The sequence below is a fragment of the Drosophila navojoa genome, chromosome X, assembly GCF_054131105.1.
Source record: "Drosophila navojoa isolate 15081-1374.11 chromosome X, UAZ_NAV_1.0, whole genome shotgun sequence".
Lineage (NCBI taxonomy): Eukaryota > Metazoa > Arthropoda > Insecta > Diptera > Drosophilidae > Drosophila > Drosophila navojoa.
Window position 1 is genome coordinate 25,109,645 of NC_142895.1, and position 17,653 is coordinate 25,127,297.

General features: G+C 41.1%; 5 protein-coding genes across 5 annotated transcripts in view; 4 read left to right on the forward strand and 1 right to left on the reverse strand.

Moving 5' to 3' along the window:
* The window catches only part of LOC108656685 (serine protease SP24D), a 97,352-nt gene that overhangs the window by 55,752 nt on the left and 23,947 nt on the right, over positions 1-17,653 (forward strand). The window lies entirely within an intron of this gene.
* LOC149090746 (uncharacterized) lies at positions 3,772-5,452 on the forward strand. Its single transcript, XM_089265028.1, has 3 exons — positions 3,772-4,531; positions 4,590-4,932; positions 5,005-5,452. Exons 1-3 carry the CDS (start codon positions 3,787-3,789, stop codon positions 5,345-5,347), a joined length of 1,431 nt encoding a protein of 476 aa, XP_089121154.1. The 5' UTR covers positions 3,772-3,786; the 3' UTR covers positions 5,348-5,452.
* LOC149090747 (activating signal cointegrator 1 complex subunit 2-like) lies at positions 7,086-9,388 on the reverse strand. The gene is made up of 5 exons (XM_089265027.1): positions 9,190-9,388; positions 8,968-9,128; positions 7,987-8,595; positions 7,620-7,898; positions 7,086-7,558 (listed from the first exon to the last, which is right to left on the reverse strand). The coding sequence occupies exons 1-5, from the start codon at positions 9,292-9,294 to the stop codon at positions 7,171-7,173; spliced, it is 1,542 nt and encodes a 513-aa protein (XP_089121153.1). The 5' UTR covers positions 9,295-9,388; the 3' UTR covers positions 7,086-7,170.
* fs(1)Yb (female sterile (1) Yb) lies at positions 10,052-13,675 on the forward strand. Its single transcript, XM_030390485.2, has 4 exons — positions 10,052-10,144; positions 10,224-10,650; positions 10,720-12,729; positions 12,803-13,675. Exons 1-4 carry the CDS (start codon positions 10,122-10,124, stop codon positions 13,427-13,429), a joined length of 3,087 nt encoding a protein of 1,028 aa, XP_030246345.1. The 5' UTR covers positions 10,052-10,121; the 3' UTR covers positions 13,430-13,675.
* On the forward strand, positions 13,988-16,652 carry fs(1)Ya (female sterile (1) Young arrest). Its single transcript, XM_030390486.2, has 2 exons — positions 13,988-14,147; positions 14,220-16,652. The coding sequence occupies exons 1-2, from the start codon at positions 14,130-14,132 to the stop codon at positions 16,437-16,439; spliced, it is 2,238 nt and encodes a 745-aa protein (XP_030246346.1). The 5' UTR covers positions 13,988-14,129; the 3' UTR covers positions 16,440-16,652.

The following is a 17,653-nucleotide window of genomic DNA, read 5'->3' on the forward strand; positions in this document are numbered from 1 at the left end:
TAATATAAATACCTGAACTTTCGAGATATTTAGCTTCTGGATGCACGCGTATTATTTTTATACCCTGAACCCATTGAAAATGGGAAATCAGGGTATAATGGTTTTGTTGAAATGTATGTAACAGGCAGAAGGAGGCGTGGCAGACCCCACAAACTATATATATTCTTGATCAGGGCGACGAGCTGAGTCGATTTGGCCCTGTCCGTCTGTCTGTCTGTCCGTCCGTCCGTCCGTCCGTCCGCCTGTCCGTATGTATGAACGCGTCGATCTCAGAAGATATAAGAGCTAGAGACTTCAACTTTTTTTTTAAATGTCCATATATATCGCGCGCATATCGAGTTTATGACTAAAAAACGATAACTCATTCCGATATTTTTTTATCGATAAAAAACCTTATCGAATGTCAGTTAAAAAATTATATCTCCTACATCATTATAGCTAGAGTGTCCAAATTTTAAATATATATTAAGACGTATTTTATACAATTTCGGTTTTTGTTAAAATTTACCCCCCCGCCTCTATATCCACCCCCTCACCCTCATCTTTGTAGAAGTCGTATATCAAATACTAGAGACTTGAGCTTCGGTATACACATACGTTTATACATCATGATTACGTTCTGAAAGTTTAATTACGATCGTACGTCTAGAAATTAAATTATTCCAGAAATAAGTTCTCATAATATCGCCAACACTGCAGCGCAACCCAAGCGCAATCGCCTGTATATGCGTGTGCGTGTGTGTGTGTGCGTGTGTTTGTTTGTATGCGTGTGTGTGTGCTCAGTTGCTCGAAGGGTTCAGGGGATCTCGTAGTCGAGCAGTCTCGACTAGAGCTTTCTTACTTGTTATTAATAGTAATATAAATACCTGAACTTTCGAGATATTTAGCTTCTGGATGCACGCGTATTATTTTTATACCCTGAACCCATTGAAAATGGGAAATCAGGGTATAATGGTTTTGTTGAAATGTATGTAACAGGCAGAAGGAGGCGTGGCAGACCCCACAAAGTATATATATTCTTGATCAGGGCGACGAGCTGAGTCGATTTAGCCATGTCCGTCTGTCTGTCCGTCCGTCCGTCCGTCCGTCCGTCCGTCCGTCTGTCCGTATGTTTGAACGCGTCGATTTCAGAAGATACAAGAGCTAGAGACTTCAACTTTTTTTTAAAATGTCCGTATATATCACGCGGATATCGAGTTTATCACTAAAAAACGATAACTCATTCCGATACTTTTTATCGATAAAAAACCTTATCGAATATCACTTAAATAATTATATCTCCTACATCTTTCAAGCTAGAGTCTCCAAATTAAAAATGTATATTAAGACGCATGTCATACAATTTCGGTTTTTGTTAAAATTTACCCCCCACCCCCAAATCCACCCCCTCACCCTAATCTTTGCAAAAGTCGTATATCAAATACTAGAGACTTGTGCTTCGGTATACACATACATTTAAACAATATGAATACGTTCTGAAAGTTTCATTACGATCGTACGTCTAGAAATTAAATTATTCAACAAATAAGTTCTCCTAATATTGCCAACACTGCAGCGCAACCCAAGCGCAATCGCCTGTATATGTGAGTGTGTGTGTGCGTGTATTTGTTTGCATGAGTGCGTGTGTGGGTGCTAATTATTATTGAAATATCAGTTGCTTGTAGGGTTCAGGGGATCTCGTAGTCGAGCAGTCTCGACTAGAGCTTTCTTACTTGTTATACCCTGTACCCATTGAAAATGGGAAATCAGGGTATAATGGTTTTGTTAAAAGTATGTAACAGGCAGAAGGAGGCGTGGCGAACTCTACAAAGTATATATATTCTTGATCAGGGCGACAAGCTGAGTCGATTTGGCCCTGTCCGTCTGTCTGTCCGTCCGTCCGTCTGTATGTATGAACGCGTCGATCTCAGAAGATATAAGAGCTAGAGACTTGAAATTTTTTTCCTAGGTCCGTGTATATCACGCGCATATCAAGTTTATCACTAAAAATCGATAACTGCTTCCGATATTTTACTATCGATTAAAAACCTTATCGAAAGCTGGTTATTTAATTATATCTTCTACACCTTTAGAGCTAGAGCTTCTAAATTTTAAATGTATATTAAGATACATTTTAGACAATTTCGGGTTTTGTTCAAATTTACCCCCCACCCCTAAATTCGACCCCTCACCCTCACCTCACTTGTAAAAGGCGTATTTCAAGTACTAGAGACTTCTGCTTTGGAATGTACATACATCTGAATTACATTACATTATAATTAAGTTCTGAAAGTTTCATTAAGATTGGACGTCTAGGAATTCAATTATTCAACAAATAAATTCGTTTGATACTGCCCGCACTGCAGCGCAGCCCAAGCGCAGTCGCCGCTTACTGCGCAGTTAGCAGAGCGCGTTCTAATACGTGCATGTGTATGTATGTGCGCCTAAACGAAGTGTAGAGTGAGTAGAATATCAGATTGGAGGGTTCAGGGTATCTCCTAGTCGAGCAGTCTCGACTAGAGTTTTCTTACTTGTTTTTATGAATAGTCAGGTTCGCCTGAGGCTGTGCCGTAGACTGACTGAATACATTTGTTTATTTACCTCTATACTATTATAACATGAGAGCAGGACCGAAAACTGTCACTGTTATCAAGCCTATTGGGTATCAATGGAAATTTGAATCTTTAGGGAAAATCCAAGTTTTTCAAGTATTCGTGAAATTTTTTCAGTATTTTTAAGATCTACTATCCTACTTGTAGCGGATACAAATTCAACAAATCAAAAACTATGAAAATTGGTCCAGCAGATCTCGAGCTATAAGTGTAGAAACACTTTTCACAACTCTCATTTATATATATAGATTTTGGGGATCTGCTCAAGTACTCCAAAATAAAGCTTTAAGCTGATTACGGTATGCCGACAGAATGTCCACTAAGCCAAACCTACTTGCACCTGACTTAGTAACAAACACAATCAAGACAAGGCTGAAAATAATGCATCCTTTGGATCTCAGAAGTGACGTAAATTTCAAAATGAATCAAACGGTCAGTATTAAGAAAGACATTTTGCATGTTCATAGTCAAGGTACATATAAAACTGTGCAAAATGTATAGATGGAGCTGCATATGTTTGTGTGTGGTGCACTTACTCATGATGCTTTAATTGAAGAAGGAACTCGAAGTCTTTCGCAACCTTAATGGCATGGTAACGCCACGCGTCCAGTTCGGCTCCTGATCTGAACTCATCAAAGCTGCGTAGCATGCAGACATAACTATTAAATTTCATATCAGGTACCACCCAATGAGAGTCCTGTAGTAAATATTCGAGGATTTATAGCCGTTATTAGCTATGGATTAATTTAAATCCTTACTAGTGCGGGCACTTCGCGTATAACGCCATCCTTATCAGTAGTTGTTATCATTAGTTCGTCTAACGACGAGTTCGACACTCACGACGATCTTCCGTGCAGAACGCCCCAAACAGCAGGTGAAATGGACAACAGTGACGACATGGATATGAGCTCGGACGTGATTGTTGTTGATTCCTCAAGTGCCTCGTCAGATGTGAGCATATTTTGGTCATCAGATACTAACGCATCATCAACTGAATCAGTATTAGAGGTAGATCAGTGGGAATATTCGGAGACAGAAACCATACCAGAAACAGAAAGTGACAGCAATATCAATGGTCCTAGTAAGTTGTAACATGGCCTAATGTCAAATCAAATCAAACTCAAAATCAAACTCAAAACCAAAATCAAAATCAAACTCAAAATTAAAATAAATTGTTGCAGAATATTCTTGCATTATGGATAAATTTGTAAGCAAGCCTATTAAACGCAAGCACGACGACTACCTCGACAAGATCTTAACTTATAAATTTGATAATATGATGATAGATGATACCGATGATCCTGATATTGGCGATAATGAGCTCGAGGATGACGACGACGATTACGAAGAATATGTTCAAGATAATGACAGTGAGCCAGCGCGCAAACGGCGACGCATCTCCACGCGCGACAGCTGCTCATTGCCTGAATCAGATGCGTTCATCTATTTGGATCTGAGTCGACCAGTTGCTATTGTTACGAGCGAGCCAACGACTGATGAGGCAGTCGAGTCCGATAGTGAGCTGAAGATACGTCTACAAAAGTTTTTGGGCCTTGTTCCCCGGCGGCGCCGCCTCTACAATCCCATGGCTAACTTTGAGTACGAGGACAATCATATGGATGATCCGTCCTCCAATGCCAGCGTCCAACCCCAAAGTACGCCCACAGTGCCGGATAAACGCAATCCGGAGCCAGCTCGTATAAGAGCCCTCGGCTCTAACTTAACCAATGAAATGAAGATACTTCTCATGGAGGACACGGTGCAGCGCGTCAATGCCATCTATTTTGAGAGCAAAACGCCCGACCATATCAAGGAGCCCATCGACTTGAGCGGCTTACCCAGCGAGGAGCAGCGTGCGCTCACCTGTCAACACCACAAGAAGATTGCCAGTATGATTAAGCCCCAGGTGACCCAATATAACTTTGTGGATTCGCTGCGCTGTGAGTCAATAGTGAAGCTGATAAATATAATATAAATATAATGATACGATCTTTGCAGCGACTACGCCTTTGACTATGTGTCATCCGCTCGCTGTGAACTATCGAAAGCGGGACTTTGGTGCATGCAAGGAGCATCTGGCTAAGATCCTATTCCATATACTCAACCACCAAATCTTCCACTGTGGCCTGCGTCCCGAAATCGTGTGGAGGAGCTGCATGAATTCACTCAGCAGCATCGAGCATCGCATCGAATCTGGTGGGCAGCGCAGATCGCGCATTATCCTATGGCAGAATATCAAGCAGCCCGGAATGGTGGTGAAGGAGCTACTCCACGGGATGTGCCATGCAGCTGCCTTTCAGTACCACGGCGAGACAGGGCATGGCGACAACTGTCGCAAATGGTAAATGTCCAATTGGAGATCAGACAATAAATAATGATAATCATTACAAATAATATTCATTACCTTCTTCAGGGCTTATCGCGCCAAATCGCTGATGCCTGAGCTGCCAGAAATAGTGGATTGCAATGCCAGCTACAAGTACACCTGTCTTCTATGCCGCGCCCGCTCCTTCGGGCGCGTCAAGTTCGAAGATGAGGCGCCGCAGCTGCGTTGCTTCTACTGCCAGTTCGAGGTAATCGTAGAGTCCTGTATCGACGACATCTATAACCTATCCTTCACTGATCACCTGGTAACGCCCTACAAAGAGTTCGTCCGCGCCAACTATGGCACATACCAGCAGAGTGGCCACAGTGCCAAAATGCGAGCACTCAATGTCCTCTATAGAGAGCATCAGCAGCAGCTATCTTCTAATTGAATGCAAAACAAAAAGCTTTAATATTTGTTTTCAACATTTTTTTTTTGTTTTTTTGCCTTTTTTTATTGATATAATTTTAAATAAATCCGTTTTCTTCAAGTGTTATTTGTACCTCGTTTTCATTTTTATACCCTGAACCCATTGAAAATGGGAAATCAGGGTATAATGGTTTTGTTAAAAGTATGTAACAGGCAGAAGGAGGCGTGGCAGACCCCACAAAGTATATATATTCTTGATCAGGGCGACGAACTGAGTTGATTTGGCCCTGTTCGTCTGTCTGTCCGTATGAACGCCGAGATCTCAGAAGATATAAGAGCTAGAGAGAAATTTTGATTTTCCAAGGTACGTGCATATCGAGCTTATCACTAAAAATCGATAACAAATCCCGATATTTTACTATCGATTTAAAACCTTGTAGAAAGCTAGTTTTTTAATTATATCTTCTACACCTTTAGAGCTAGGGCTTTCAAATTTTAAATGTAGACTTATGTGTATTTTATATAATTTTGATTTTTGCTATAATTTACCCCCCACCCCTAAATTCACCCCCTCACCGTCACTTTTGTAAAAGACGTATTTCAAGTACTAGAGAATGCTTTAGAATGTACATACATCTGAATATTATAATTAAGTTCTGAAAGTTTCATTAAGATCGTACGTCTAGGAATTCGAATTATATTGCCCGCACTGCAGCGCAGCCCAAGCGCAGTCGCTGCTTACTGCGCAGTTAGCAGAGCGCGTTCTAATACGTGCATGTGTATGTACATATGTATGTGTGCCTTAACGAAGTGTTGAGTGAGTAGAATATCAGCACTAACCAGAGAACACTTACTTACTTACTTATACTTACTCATGATGTTTTAATTGAAGAAGGAACTCGAAGTCTTTCGCAGCGTTACTAGCAAGGTAACGCCACTCGTCTAATTCGGCTCCCGATCTGAACTCATCAAAGCTGCGTAGCATGCAGACATAACCATTAAATTTCTTATCGGGTACCAGCCAATGAGAGTCCTGTAGTAAATATTCGAGGATTTATAGCCGTTATTAGTTATGGATAGGCTTAATTTAAATGCTTACAAGTGCATTACTAATTTAATATACAAATCGATATACAAATATTCCAGATAATAACAATATCGATACATTACAGAAGTTGTAAGCCAAGTGTAGCCGTATTTAAATTGAAAGTGCTTCCAATACGAAAATGTATTGTCGATTTTAGGTATTTTTATATATAAATATATATATTTAAAAAATGTATAAAAAAAACTTAATGATTATAGAAAACTACCCACTATTATATTGTGAATTACCTGAGAATTATTATGATAGTCGTAATTATTTTTAAAGTATTGTGAATATAATCTATAATAAATAAAATCTATTGACAATAAACTTGTTTATGAAATAATTATTTTTTTTTATTTATTTACTTGTTCTTTCTTGTATGTACATACATATATTTCATGTCATTAATGTTATTAAAACCGCCACAGCATAGTGATACCGCATTGTTTACCAGCACTGGATTTGTAATAATCTCTATCGGCGCCATTGCGATAGTTGCTTAGCGTGAACTTTTTCAATTTGACATTTGAACTGCTTTATGGCGTGTACTGCTTTTTCATTGCAGCAATTTGTATTTCATCGTTTATTTTGAACAGATTAAGTAGCTGTGTTGTAGTATTTTTAGTTTTTATTTTGATCAGTTTCAGTAGCTGTGTTGTGTTGTGTTGGCTTTAATTTTAAGTTTAACCTTCATTTTGAACAGATGAAGTAGGTGCCGCAGCATATTTCAATATACTTTTGAGTAGTTGAATGGGTTAAGCTTCGTCCTGCGGATCGTCTGGTATATACACCTCCTGTTTATCCACGTTCGTTAAGTCGGGCGGCAAATTCTCATCCAATATGGCCGCAATCGCCTGCTCGCTGTTCTCGTAACGAGTGAGTACGCGTCGAATGAAGCCCATTCCCAAGTCCGGAAGCACATCTAACACAGCGGATGCCTCCAAGTCCAAGTCGCGAATAGCTCCATTTTCAGCAACTGCAGGCGTTGTCACGCGAAGCGGCTCAAGAGGTGAGTTGGATGCGTTGGCTTCATCATCAGAGTTATGACCATTGGCTAGCAATGCATCGGCGAGGGTGCTGGTGGGGCAGCTGTTAACCGCCTTCTGGTAGCCGCTTATCAAAAAGTCCAAATTGTAGTTTTTGCTGTGGGTAATATATATATAAACGAGAATTCGCATCAAGTTTTCAACACAAAACCACTCACAGGTTGGGCCACTTCTTCATGAGTAACTTGATGTAGACCTCCACTGGATATTGACGCTGAAAGTCCACAACGAAGCTCTGCGCCGAGAGGCATTCCTGCAGCATCTCCACCAGCTGCTCCCCATGACCAGCTTGCACCTGTGCACTGGCTATGTAGTGCACGACGTTCAAGTATTGTTGACGCGCCTCGTTTAACCAGGGCAAGGACTTGGCTTCTGCTTTAATCTGACAGATATTTCTATTAAGCATTGGAATGGTCAGATCGTAGAAATTGGCAATGCTGTGGAGAAGTGGGAAACAGGTTAGTATAATATCTAATTTTTGTTCTTTCTGTCTGTTTTGTTTTGCTCTCTCGCTTTCTTTTATACCTTTGTACAATTTTGAGCTGCTCGTAGATCGAAAGTAGAGCAGGGCAAAACTTAATGAGCAAACGTAGCGTATGGGCACAATCTAAGGCAAATTCCACAGCATCGTCGTATGGTGTATCGACTTTAGGACCCAGGGGGCTGCCACCACCGACATCTTTGCTTCCTTCGTTCTCCACCTGAATCTGCATGCTTAGAAATGCGTCCTTATAGAAAGACAAACCATCCTTAAAGCGCTTGAAGCTTTCCGGCTGAATGCGCATCACAGCATCAAATATATTTTGCAGCGTTTTTACATTCTGTTCACTGACATCGCCCAATGCAACAACCAAATCGCACAGCAACGGCACAGACATCAAAAAGTGATTATACAATAGGTTGCGGTGAAGCTGCGGTGTCATCCATTCTGTAGGCGATTCATTCGGCGTAAGCAGACGCATAACCACGCGCACGGCCAGATTGATCATAAACTCATAAAACACCAAGGCATTGACGAGTTCATCATTTGACTCGGTGTCATTGCTTCTCGGTCGGTAGAAGGGATTGCAGCCCTGAAGAAATGCTAGAAGACAGGCCATGGGCGATATCTTATACTTCATATATGCCCAAAATCTGTAGATGTAAATTTAATTTAGTATTGGTGATAAGAAGCTATAGTACGTTGTTACTATACAGCAAAGGAAAATATATAATTCAATTGTGGGGATCTGCTCAAGTACTCCAAAATAAAGCTTTAAGCTGATTACAGTATGCCGACAGAATGTCCACTAAGCCAAACCTACTTGCACCTGACTTAGTAACAAACACAATCAAGACAAGGCTGAAAATAATGCATCCTTTGGATCTCAGAAGTGACGTAAATTTCAAAATGAATCAAACGGTCAGTATTAAGAAAGACATTTTGCATGTTCATAGTCAAGGTACATATAAAACTGTGCAAAATGTATAGATGGAGCTGCATATGTTTGTGTGTGGTGCACTTACTCATGATGCTTTAATTGAAGAAGGAACTCGAAGTCTTTCGCAACCTTAATGGCATGGTAACGCCACGCGTCCAGTTCGGCTCCTGATCTGAACTCATCAAAGCTGCGTAGCATGCAGACATAACTATTAAATTTCATATCAGGTACCACCCAATGAGAGTCCTGTAGTAAATATTCGAGGATTTATAGCCGTTATTAGCTATGGATTAATTTAAATCCTTACTAGTGCTGGCACTTCGCGTATAACGCCATCCTTATCAGTAATTGTTATCATTAGTTCGTCTAATGGCAGCTTTTTTAAATTAAAACTTTTATTAATGTCGTCCATTTTTAGACTGTCACCACAGCAAAAGTTGAAACGGAAAGGAGACAAATTATGGACAGACAGGTCGAGCTAAAATTTGACAAGAGCTGTTGAAATAACTATCGATATACAAATATTCGATTTTATAAAAACATCGATACATTACAGAAGTTTTAAGCCAAGTGTAGCCGTATTTCAATGAAAGCGTTACAATACGAAAAGAGGTGTAGCCCATCGGTTATCGGAGAAGAGAAGCGTGGGGAGGGGGTAAAAAAGAAATGTAAAAACAAATGTATATAGAATATGAGGATAGCGAGATATAGAATATAGATAGGTTAGGATATATAAATATATATATTATATATAGATATATTAATAGATATATATAATCTATTATAATATATATTTATATTATATATATCTATCTATATTAGTCTATAGTATCTAAATAATTTTTTAGCAAGAAATTTATATTCTATATCATTTCACTTTCATAATACATTTAAAATTAATTTGACTGTTCTCATATATATTATCTCTATGTCTATATATTATTATTTATTTATTTAATAGTCAACATTATTAGTATTTTGAAAATTTAAATATAGAATATAAAATGTATTGTTAAAAATTATAATATATATTATTATTATTATTTTGTTTTTTTCTGTATCCATGTATGTCATTAATGTCAAATATTAATACCGTCACAGCATACTGATACCGTACAAGAAAAATATGTTTGCCAACACTGGATTTCTATCGGCGCCATTTCGATAACTGCTTAGCTTGCACTTTTTCAATTTGGCATTTGACTTGCTTGTCGCGTGTACTGGTTATTCTTTACGGCTATGAATACGGACTCCAATTCTGGGTAAATATATATTAAAAGTGACAAAAGAGTTTAACCTAAGCAGATCATACTGAAATTTATGTTGTTACTTGTTATTCAGCTTGATAAAGCCAATAATTGGTAGCGTAGGCGTGGGCGTGGGCGTGGTGGCAATCTTATATAGAGCTTTTAAATCGACTGTCAAGCTTGATCAATATAAGGCACAGCTACCATTCGACAACGCTACATTATCAGCACTAATTAATGAGAACGGAAATCTAAGTGAAAATGAGCACGTCTTAAATAATATATGTGAGGATGGAGAATATACTTGTGTGATGCCACCATCTGAAAATGCGGGTCTTGATTTCTTGGCCACAAGCCTCAGAACTATAGATTTTAATACTGCACGCATTGTGGTTGTCTGTGATGTAGAAAATCAGGCAACAAAGGTATTGAAAGAATTGGGCAAACGCAGCATTGGTTGCCTCTTGGTAAATATGGCTTCCAAGGCGATTGACTCAGGTATTCTGTTATGGAACGACGGTGTAAGTAGTCGAATGGTTTAAATTATACGCATATGTCACAAAACATCAATGTGCTTCTTTTTCTGATAGCTCATCAACGCCGTCATGGTTGTAAGCGATGGAATGTTGAAGCATTTGTCAAAGACCGGCAATATAAAAGTTAACTTCCTGGTGCACTACACCCAGAAATTGCCGCATATCTTACAACAACGGTCGCAACTGCTGATTCCCCAGGCTGTTGAAGGGACAAAGGTGCTGGTGATCAAACCCAAATCCGACAATCAGGTACAGCATAAAACTGGTGAGCGAAAAATTGAGACCCCAGACGCCCGAAAACAAACAATTCCGACTGAAAGAGCCGCACAGAAAATACAAACTTCATCGGACTTCTTTTCATATATATCACGCTTCACCTGCAATCTGAAGACTGTGCTATATCCAGAATTTTCAAAGATTAGGATAAAAGAGGTCAATGCGCCGCATGTTTCAGATGAAGCAAGAACAGCAGATACGCTGTCCAAGTTAGGTGAAACACAGTCTACAGCTCCTGATCCTACAATTCCACAGAGTAAGATCGAAAAGGTCAATATGTTGTCTGGTTTAGATGGTTTAGATGGCTTAGATTGTACAGGTTCTAGAGGACCTTACACTTACCTCCATTATGAAACATTTACTTGGAGTCGCACTGCACAGTCTCCCTGTTATAGTGCGAATGATGTGCCTCATTATGATTCATATTTGAAGGAACGCCTGCGTCGCCTGAAAATTGGACAGACGCGGGCAAAGCGCGTACAGCGATATGTTTGGCCACATGCAGCTTCTGGTGGCTCCATGTGCGTAGTTGGGAATGAAAATACTGGCAAAACCTGGAGTTACTTGCCCACGGTGTGTCAGCACATTCTAGTGAAGTTACCGCCACGTCTACTGAATGATTTCGATTGCGGCCCCAACTGCATAATACTTTGCAAAGATGAGAAACAAGGGGATGATATCGCAAAGTTGTGTACGGACATGACAGGCACGGAGAGCGTGCGTTTGAAGCATGTTGTTAAAGCACTCACTCGCAACTCTATTGACGAGGCTGCCATTTCTATGAGAAAACCCTGCGGTGCTTTGATAACCACTGTTGAGCATCTACAGCAGTTGTATCTGCTCCACAGCGAAAAAAATCGCATCTTTAACCTGGATTCCTTAAAGTGCGTTACCTTCGATGGCATCGATAGCATCTGGCGTGGGGGCAGAATATATTGTCAGAAGATAATAAAATGGCTCTTGGACGCGCTGTCTTTTAAGAAGGGCAACAGCCAGTTGTTCATCGTTGGACGTTTGTGGATTGATATGTTTATGAAGCCACTGATAAAGGAATTGCCCGATCTTCTGCTCGTGTTCGAGGACGAACTGGAGGCGGCTTTGTTTGCCGGAATTGACTTTGAGTTTATCGTATCAAATAACTATAGGAATGATATAGTGCAAATTCTCGCCGAAAAGAAAATGATTAAGAGGCGCGTAGTGCTGGTGTGCAGTGGATATACAGACATAAATGAACTGAGCGAGTACCTCAGCTCCAAGAACATCGACAACACGGCTATTGAGCAATTCGATGAGCAAGCAGATGAGCTCTATAATAACTGGTGCACGAATCGTATGTGCCCGGTGCTCGTTGTCGCTGAGAATTCGATTGCTAAATGTCATGGCGGGTATATCGACTTTTTGGTTCACTACGGTTACAGTAGCTGGCCACTCTATAAGGGTCAGTACAGGCTATTCTATAACAACTATCGATGTGGAGTTGGCACATTCCCCGGCACATCGGTTGTAGTCATGCATCCTAATGAGCTTGAACGGGCTTGGCTAACTTGTGATTTTTTGCTCAAGCACAATCGCTATCCTCCCGAAAATATTCTGACAATGTTAACTGAATGCCAAATCGATGTCAAGGGCTTTCAGCCGCGTTCGGACAGGCCGCTCTGTCACATGTTCAAGTCCTATGGAAATTGCATACGGCGCTCGTGCCAATATCGGCATTTTTTGTTTGACTATGAAACGCAGCCGCGCAGCGATCCTATTTCCAAGGGCACAATCAAATTCTACGTGTTGTCAGTAAGTGAACAATTGGGTAATTTTCAACATATGTATATACTTATAATTCATTTATTTGTTACCCAACCAACAGAGCGTGAATCCGGCCAAGACCGCTGTGAGGCTAGTTGAAAAAGGATTCCTCAAATACTACCAGAACATTCCCGTTTCAGAATTTGGCGATAGGCTTCACTTGCACTATGAAAGCCTCATAAACCTTCCCCAGTGCACAAATCCCCAGATTGCCGATGTATGCGTGATGAAGATTAACGAACTCTACCAACGCGTGGCCATAACTCAATTGGTATCTGCAGATCGCATCGAGGTCAAGCAGCTGGATTCTGGCGTTGAATATTTGATGGTTACTAAAGATGAGCTGCTGATCTGCAATGAAGAGTTTAAAGACGTGCCCTTTGAAGCGTACGACCTACGCATCACTGGTCTAACGCCCTTCAACATGGAGCGCCTTTGGCCAGCTGACGCCATTAAGTTGGTGCGCCATAAATTCTTTAATATTCCGGCCCATCAGCATCGCATTTATACAGCCGATGTTCAGTTTGATTTTCATGATATAGTTTTCGTAGAAAACATCTACAACTCGAACGGCGAGGACCTGAAGAGTTTTATAGCTGCGGACATCCCGATGTACATGGACAACGGCGTGCATAGGCGTTTAATGAAAATGATTTCTTTGGCCAAACCCTCCGAAAAGGGGAATTAACAGCTAAGCTTAAGGCCCCTTTTTTCTAATACCATTAATACTCATTCTTATTAATATTCACACACATATTCTTATTAATATTCATCCAAAAATATTGAATTTATCGTATTACAGATTGTATTACATTTTTTTTTTTTCATTTTTTTTTTTTCAAAGAAAACCAAAACCTAAACTACATACATATATATTCATATTGTATTTTTAATGTTTGTACTAAAAAAAAGTGAATTTAAATAAAGAAAGAATGAAGTTTAAAAAAAAAATAAATAAAAATCCTAACTTGAAGCTGTCTTTTTTAAGCATACATATGTATGTAGGTACATATTTAGCTTAAAATTATAAAATTAAAATTTGTCCACCATAGGCAGCCATGTTTGCAACACATATGTACATATGTATGGATACATAGTTGCATATGTGTATATATATGTGAAGGTTAGATTTGAAAAAATGTGTACATATAAAATATCCGTTAGAAAGTCCCAAATAACTACCCCATAATTTCCCACAGTAACTATTTGTAATATCGATATTGTGTATCGATTAAGAGGCTGACCATTCTACTTAAATTCATGCATGCAAATATGTACGCAAAAGAACCGTTGTAATTTGATATCTGTGTATTAGTTTAGTGTTCATGGAAAAGTTAAGTTGATTATAATTGTGATCGCATGTTTCATTTAATTATCTCATTAATAAAATGCGTTTTTCCGATGAGGTTGGACATTACACATTATTTGCCAATGTTATTTGGTTTATGTTTTAAATCTACATACATATATCATTTTAGGTTAAGTGCCATATTTGCAAGCGAATCTTTTGCTGCGGCAAGTGCCGCCAAAAGCATCAATTCGAAGCTCACGCCATTGCCGTAACCCAGCCCATAGAGCAGCATTCTAAGATGGTTGGCCTTGGCAATGACATTGAGGCAAAGACCTCAACCATCTATGTCTTCTGTCCGATATGTGAACAAAAGCCGCTTATGCTGCGCAAAGAAATGTATGCCGAGCTGCTGGCCCACATCGAGAGTGTGCACCTGCCGCTGCGCTGTCGCAAGTGCTTGCGCCATTACACGAAGATCGATGACTTGAAAGAGTTTAGCAAATGTGTTGACTTGGGTCAGAATTGCAGCGCAGCCAGCACGGCGCAGAATGCGACCTACGACACGGAGGCCTCGAAGGTAACGGTGAAAAAGGCAACTGTGGCAGCCAATACTATATCAACACAGACTTCGCCCCACGTAGCTAAAGAGATGGACGAAACGCATCAGCATTTGAATTTAACGCCCATATCACTATTTAATCTACGCTGGAAGGCCAAAGGTCGCCTGACTCATGAGGAATTCATAAGCGACAGCGTTTCATCCATACGCAATCTGTCGTCAGAAAGTGTAAACTTGTCCGGACAACGTCGCAGCATCGGACAAGTGTGTGCGCAGCCAGACAGCGTGCACAATGATAAGAGCAAGGGCAAAGTCATACGCTCCACATCAACGCCACTGCAGGTCTACACAATGTTCGCCAAGCCCAAAGAGCCGTTAACATTTAACGCATCCAGTGTTGGGAGCGGCCAGGTGTCGAGCATTTATCACAGCGGCTATGCTCTGGATGAGCCAAATGCGGCGCCAGACAGTAGCCATGTAGTGCCGCCGCAACATCAGCGCACCTGGAAGGTCGGTGGTCGTGGCAAGATGAGTGCCGTGACGCCCTTGCGCCAAGTTATGTCCAAGAGCATACAGAAGGCCTTCGTGGAGCATGGCGCTGTGGGCATGCTCCCTGGCCAAACCGAGCAACAACGCATGCGGCTCGATTTGAACGAGGTCAACAGGTCACCAAATGCCGCCATGCCACTGGACTTGCGTCTATCCCCAGTAGTTCGACGCACGCAGAGCGACGACTCCAGCGGCAATGGGAATAGCGATAGCAACAGCAATACCAACAGCAACAGCAATAGCAACAGCAATAGCAGCAGTAGCGGCAGCGACAAAAACCATGGCCAGGACTCAAAGAGTCCAGAATCCTATCAGATACTGCTCTCCGCTCAGAAGCTAACAAGGGAGTCGATTATCATAACCCGCACACAGCATGCCGGGAACAGTGTTTCACTGATTGCCGCCGCTGCCGGCACCAGCACCACGAGCACAGTTTACAATTCCTGTGAGAGTGTGGAGATAATCACTTCGTCCACATCAACTGCCGAGCTGAGCACCAACTTACGGCCAGCCAAGGTCGACTGCCCCGTGGTGGTGCCGCCGATAACACCCATAACAAGCGTGCCCGGCGCCATCATCAACAAGAAGCTTATCAAGTTTGAGACGCCCCTGAAACCAAATATGCAAGCAACTCAAATGGCTAACTCGACGCCCGATGAAAAGGAAATCTTTTATACCCCCAATCCAAGCGACAGCCCGTTGGCTGCCATTGCTGGCAGCCCGACTGCTGGGCCCAGCACGAGTGAGCGACGTAGGCAGCAGATTGTGCCGCGACAGCTAAGCGGTCAATTTATGGCAGAGACAAAACGGGTTGAAATGTCACGACCACAAGGACCACGAGCTCGTCCGCCACTCCGTGTGTGCCATCATCAAAAGTCCTTCAGCTGCGTCCAGGATATCGGCAGTGACGACGAGGACGAGATTTTCTTGCCAAACAGCGCATCAACACAAAACGACAAGAAGCGGCAAGGACGTCTCTGGTCCCTGGTCTCATCTGTTATGCGGCTGCCACAGACCCTGCGACCGGATCCCAACAGCAACGCTGGCGATAAGGAAAACATCCCGTCTACTTCCAACGCGAATTCTAATTGTGGTTCCCTGATTAGACGCTGTGCCTCCATTGCTGGCTCATTGGTGCGCACAATTCAGTCCCATGACGACGCCGACATGCAGAGCTTAAAACGCAAACGAACCCAAACCCTGGACAACGCGAGTTGCACTCAAATGTCGCCGTCCAATTCCTCTAAACGATTGCGTATACAGCCAAGGAAGCCAATCGAACGCATGCGCAATAATTAGTCAATAAGTTACTTCATTTTAAATGTTTTGTCCTATGTTGATCTTGTCGCCTTTTTATAGCGTTTATTTTGTACGATGATGCGGAATGAGTTCCTAAAAATGTAAGCAAACAGTGCAAATAATTTAAGTCACTTTAAAATTATGCCACTTCTAATATCGCAATTGGTGTATCTTATAAGAAAAGTCGTTTAACAAATAAATTGCAATAGTGAAGCTGTTGATGTTTTATTACCGATGTTTTCGCTGATACCGAGCGAGCGCTGTTGAGCGAGGCATCGATGTTTTGCGAAATATCTGCGAATGTAGTTGAAAGCAACCATTTTAGTTTTTGGGAAGGTATGAAAAAAAAAAAAAATTTACTGTTGATGGCATTTTCTGAAAATGTGTTTTCGGCGGCTACTAAAATATTAGGCCAGAAAGGTATGCTGAGCGACTAAGCCTCTTTTTTTGCAGACCATTGACAAAAATTCTTTTTTAAATAATAATTCTGTTTAATTTTAATGAAATATATAAGATTGCTATGAAAGCATGCAATATTTCTCCCGCGTTAAATAAATGATGAAATTAAAAAGTCAAAGACAAATATTCGTTTCATAATCGAACGCGAAAGTTTTAAAATATCGGTCATAGAATTTTCAATCCGATGTATCAATCCAACATAGAGGCTTAATTTTGAAAACATTAATGGACATTCACTTCGATGTTTTCATTCAAATTGCCATCACTAGAGCGGCTGCTAATCGCTGTTCGACACCACTGACCAGAGAACACATAGACTAGACATGTAGAACAAATTTTTCTACACCTCGACACTGTTAAGTTGAGGGACCACTGTTATTCGTATTTGCTCGGCTCAGTCGCTGGAGGTTCAAGCAGTGAAAATGCTGCACGTCAAAAACAGTGCGCTATGAGCGCTCAACCGAAATGGTCCCAATTCCGTATGAAGCACAGCTATGTGCCATTTGTCCTACTCTCTCTCTCTCTCAGTCCCTCTCTCTCGCTCTCTATGGTCGCTGAAATCATCACTCTCAGCCGCGAACAAAAATTTCAATTTTTGTTCGCGACGATCCCAGCTCTTTCCGTTTGTGTGAAGGGTATACCAAAATTTGTAAAGCGTTTGCCACGTTCATACAAAATGCTAGCTTTTTCATGATAATTTCTAAAAAGGGTATGAAAGCGTTGATGCTCATAATGAAAATATTTCCGCGATGAGC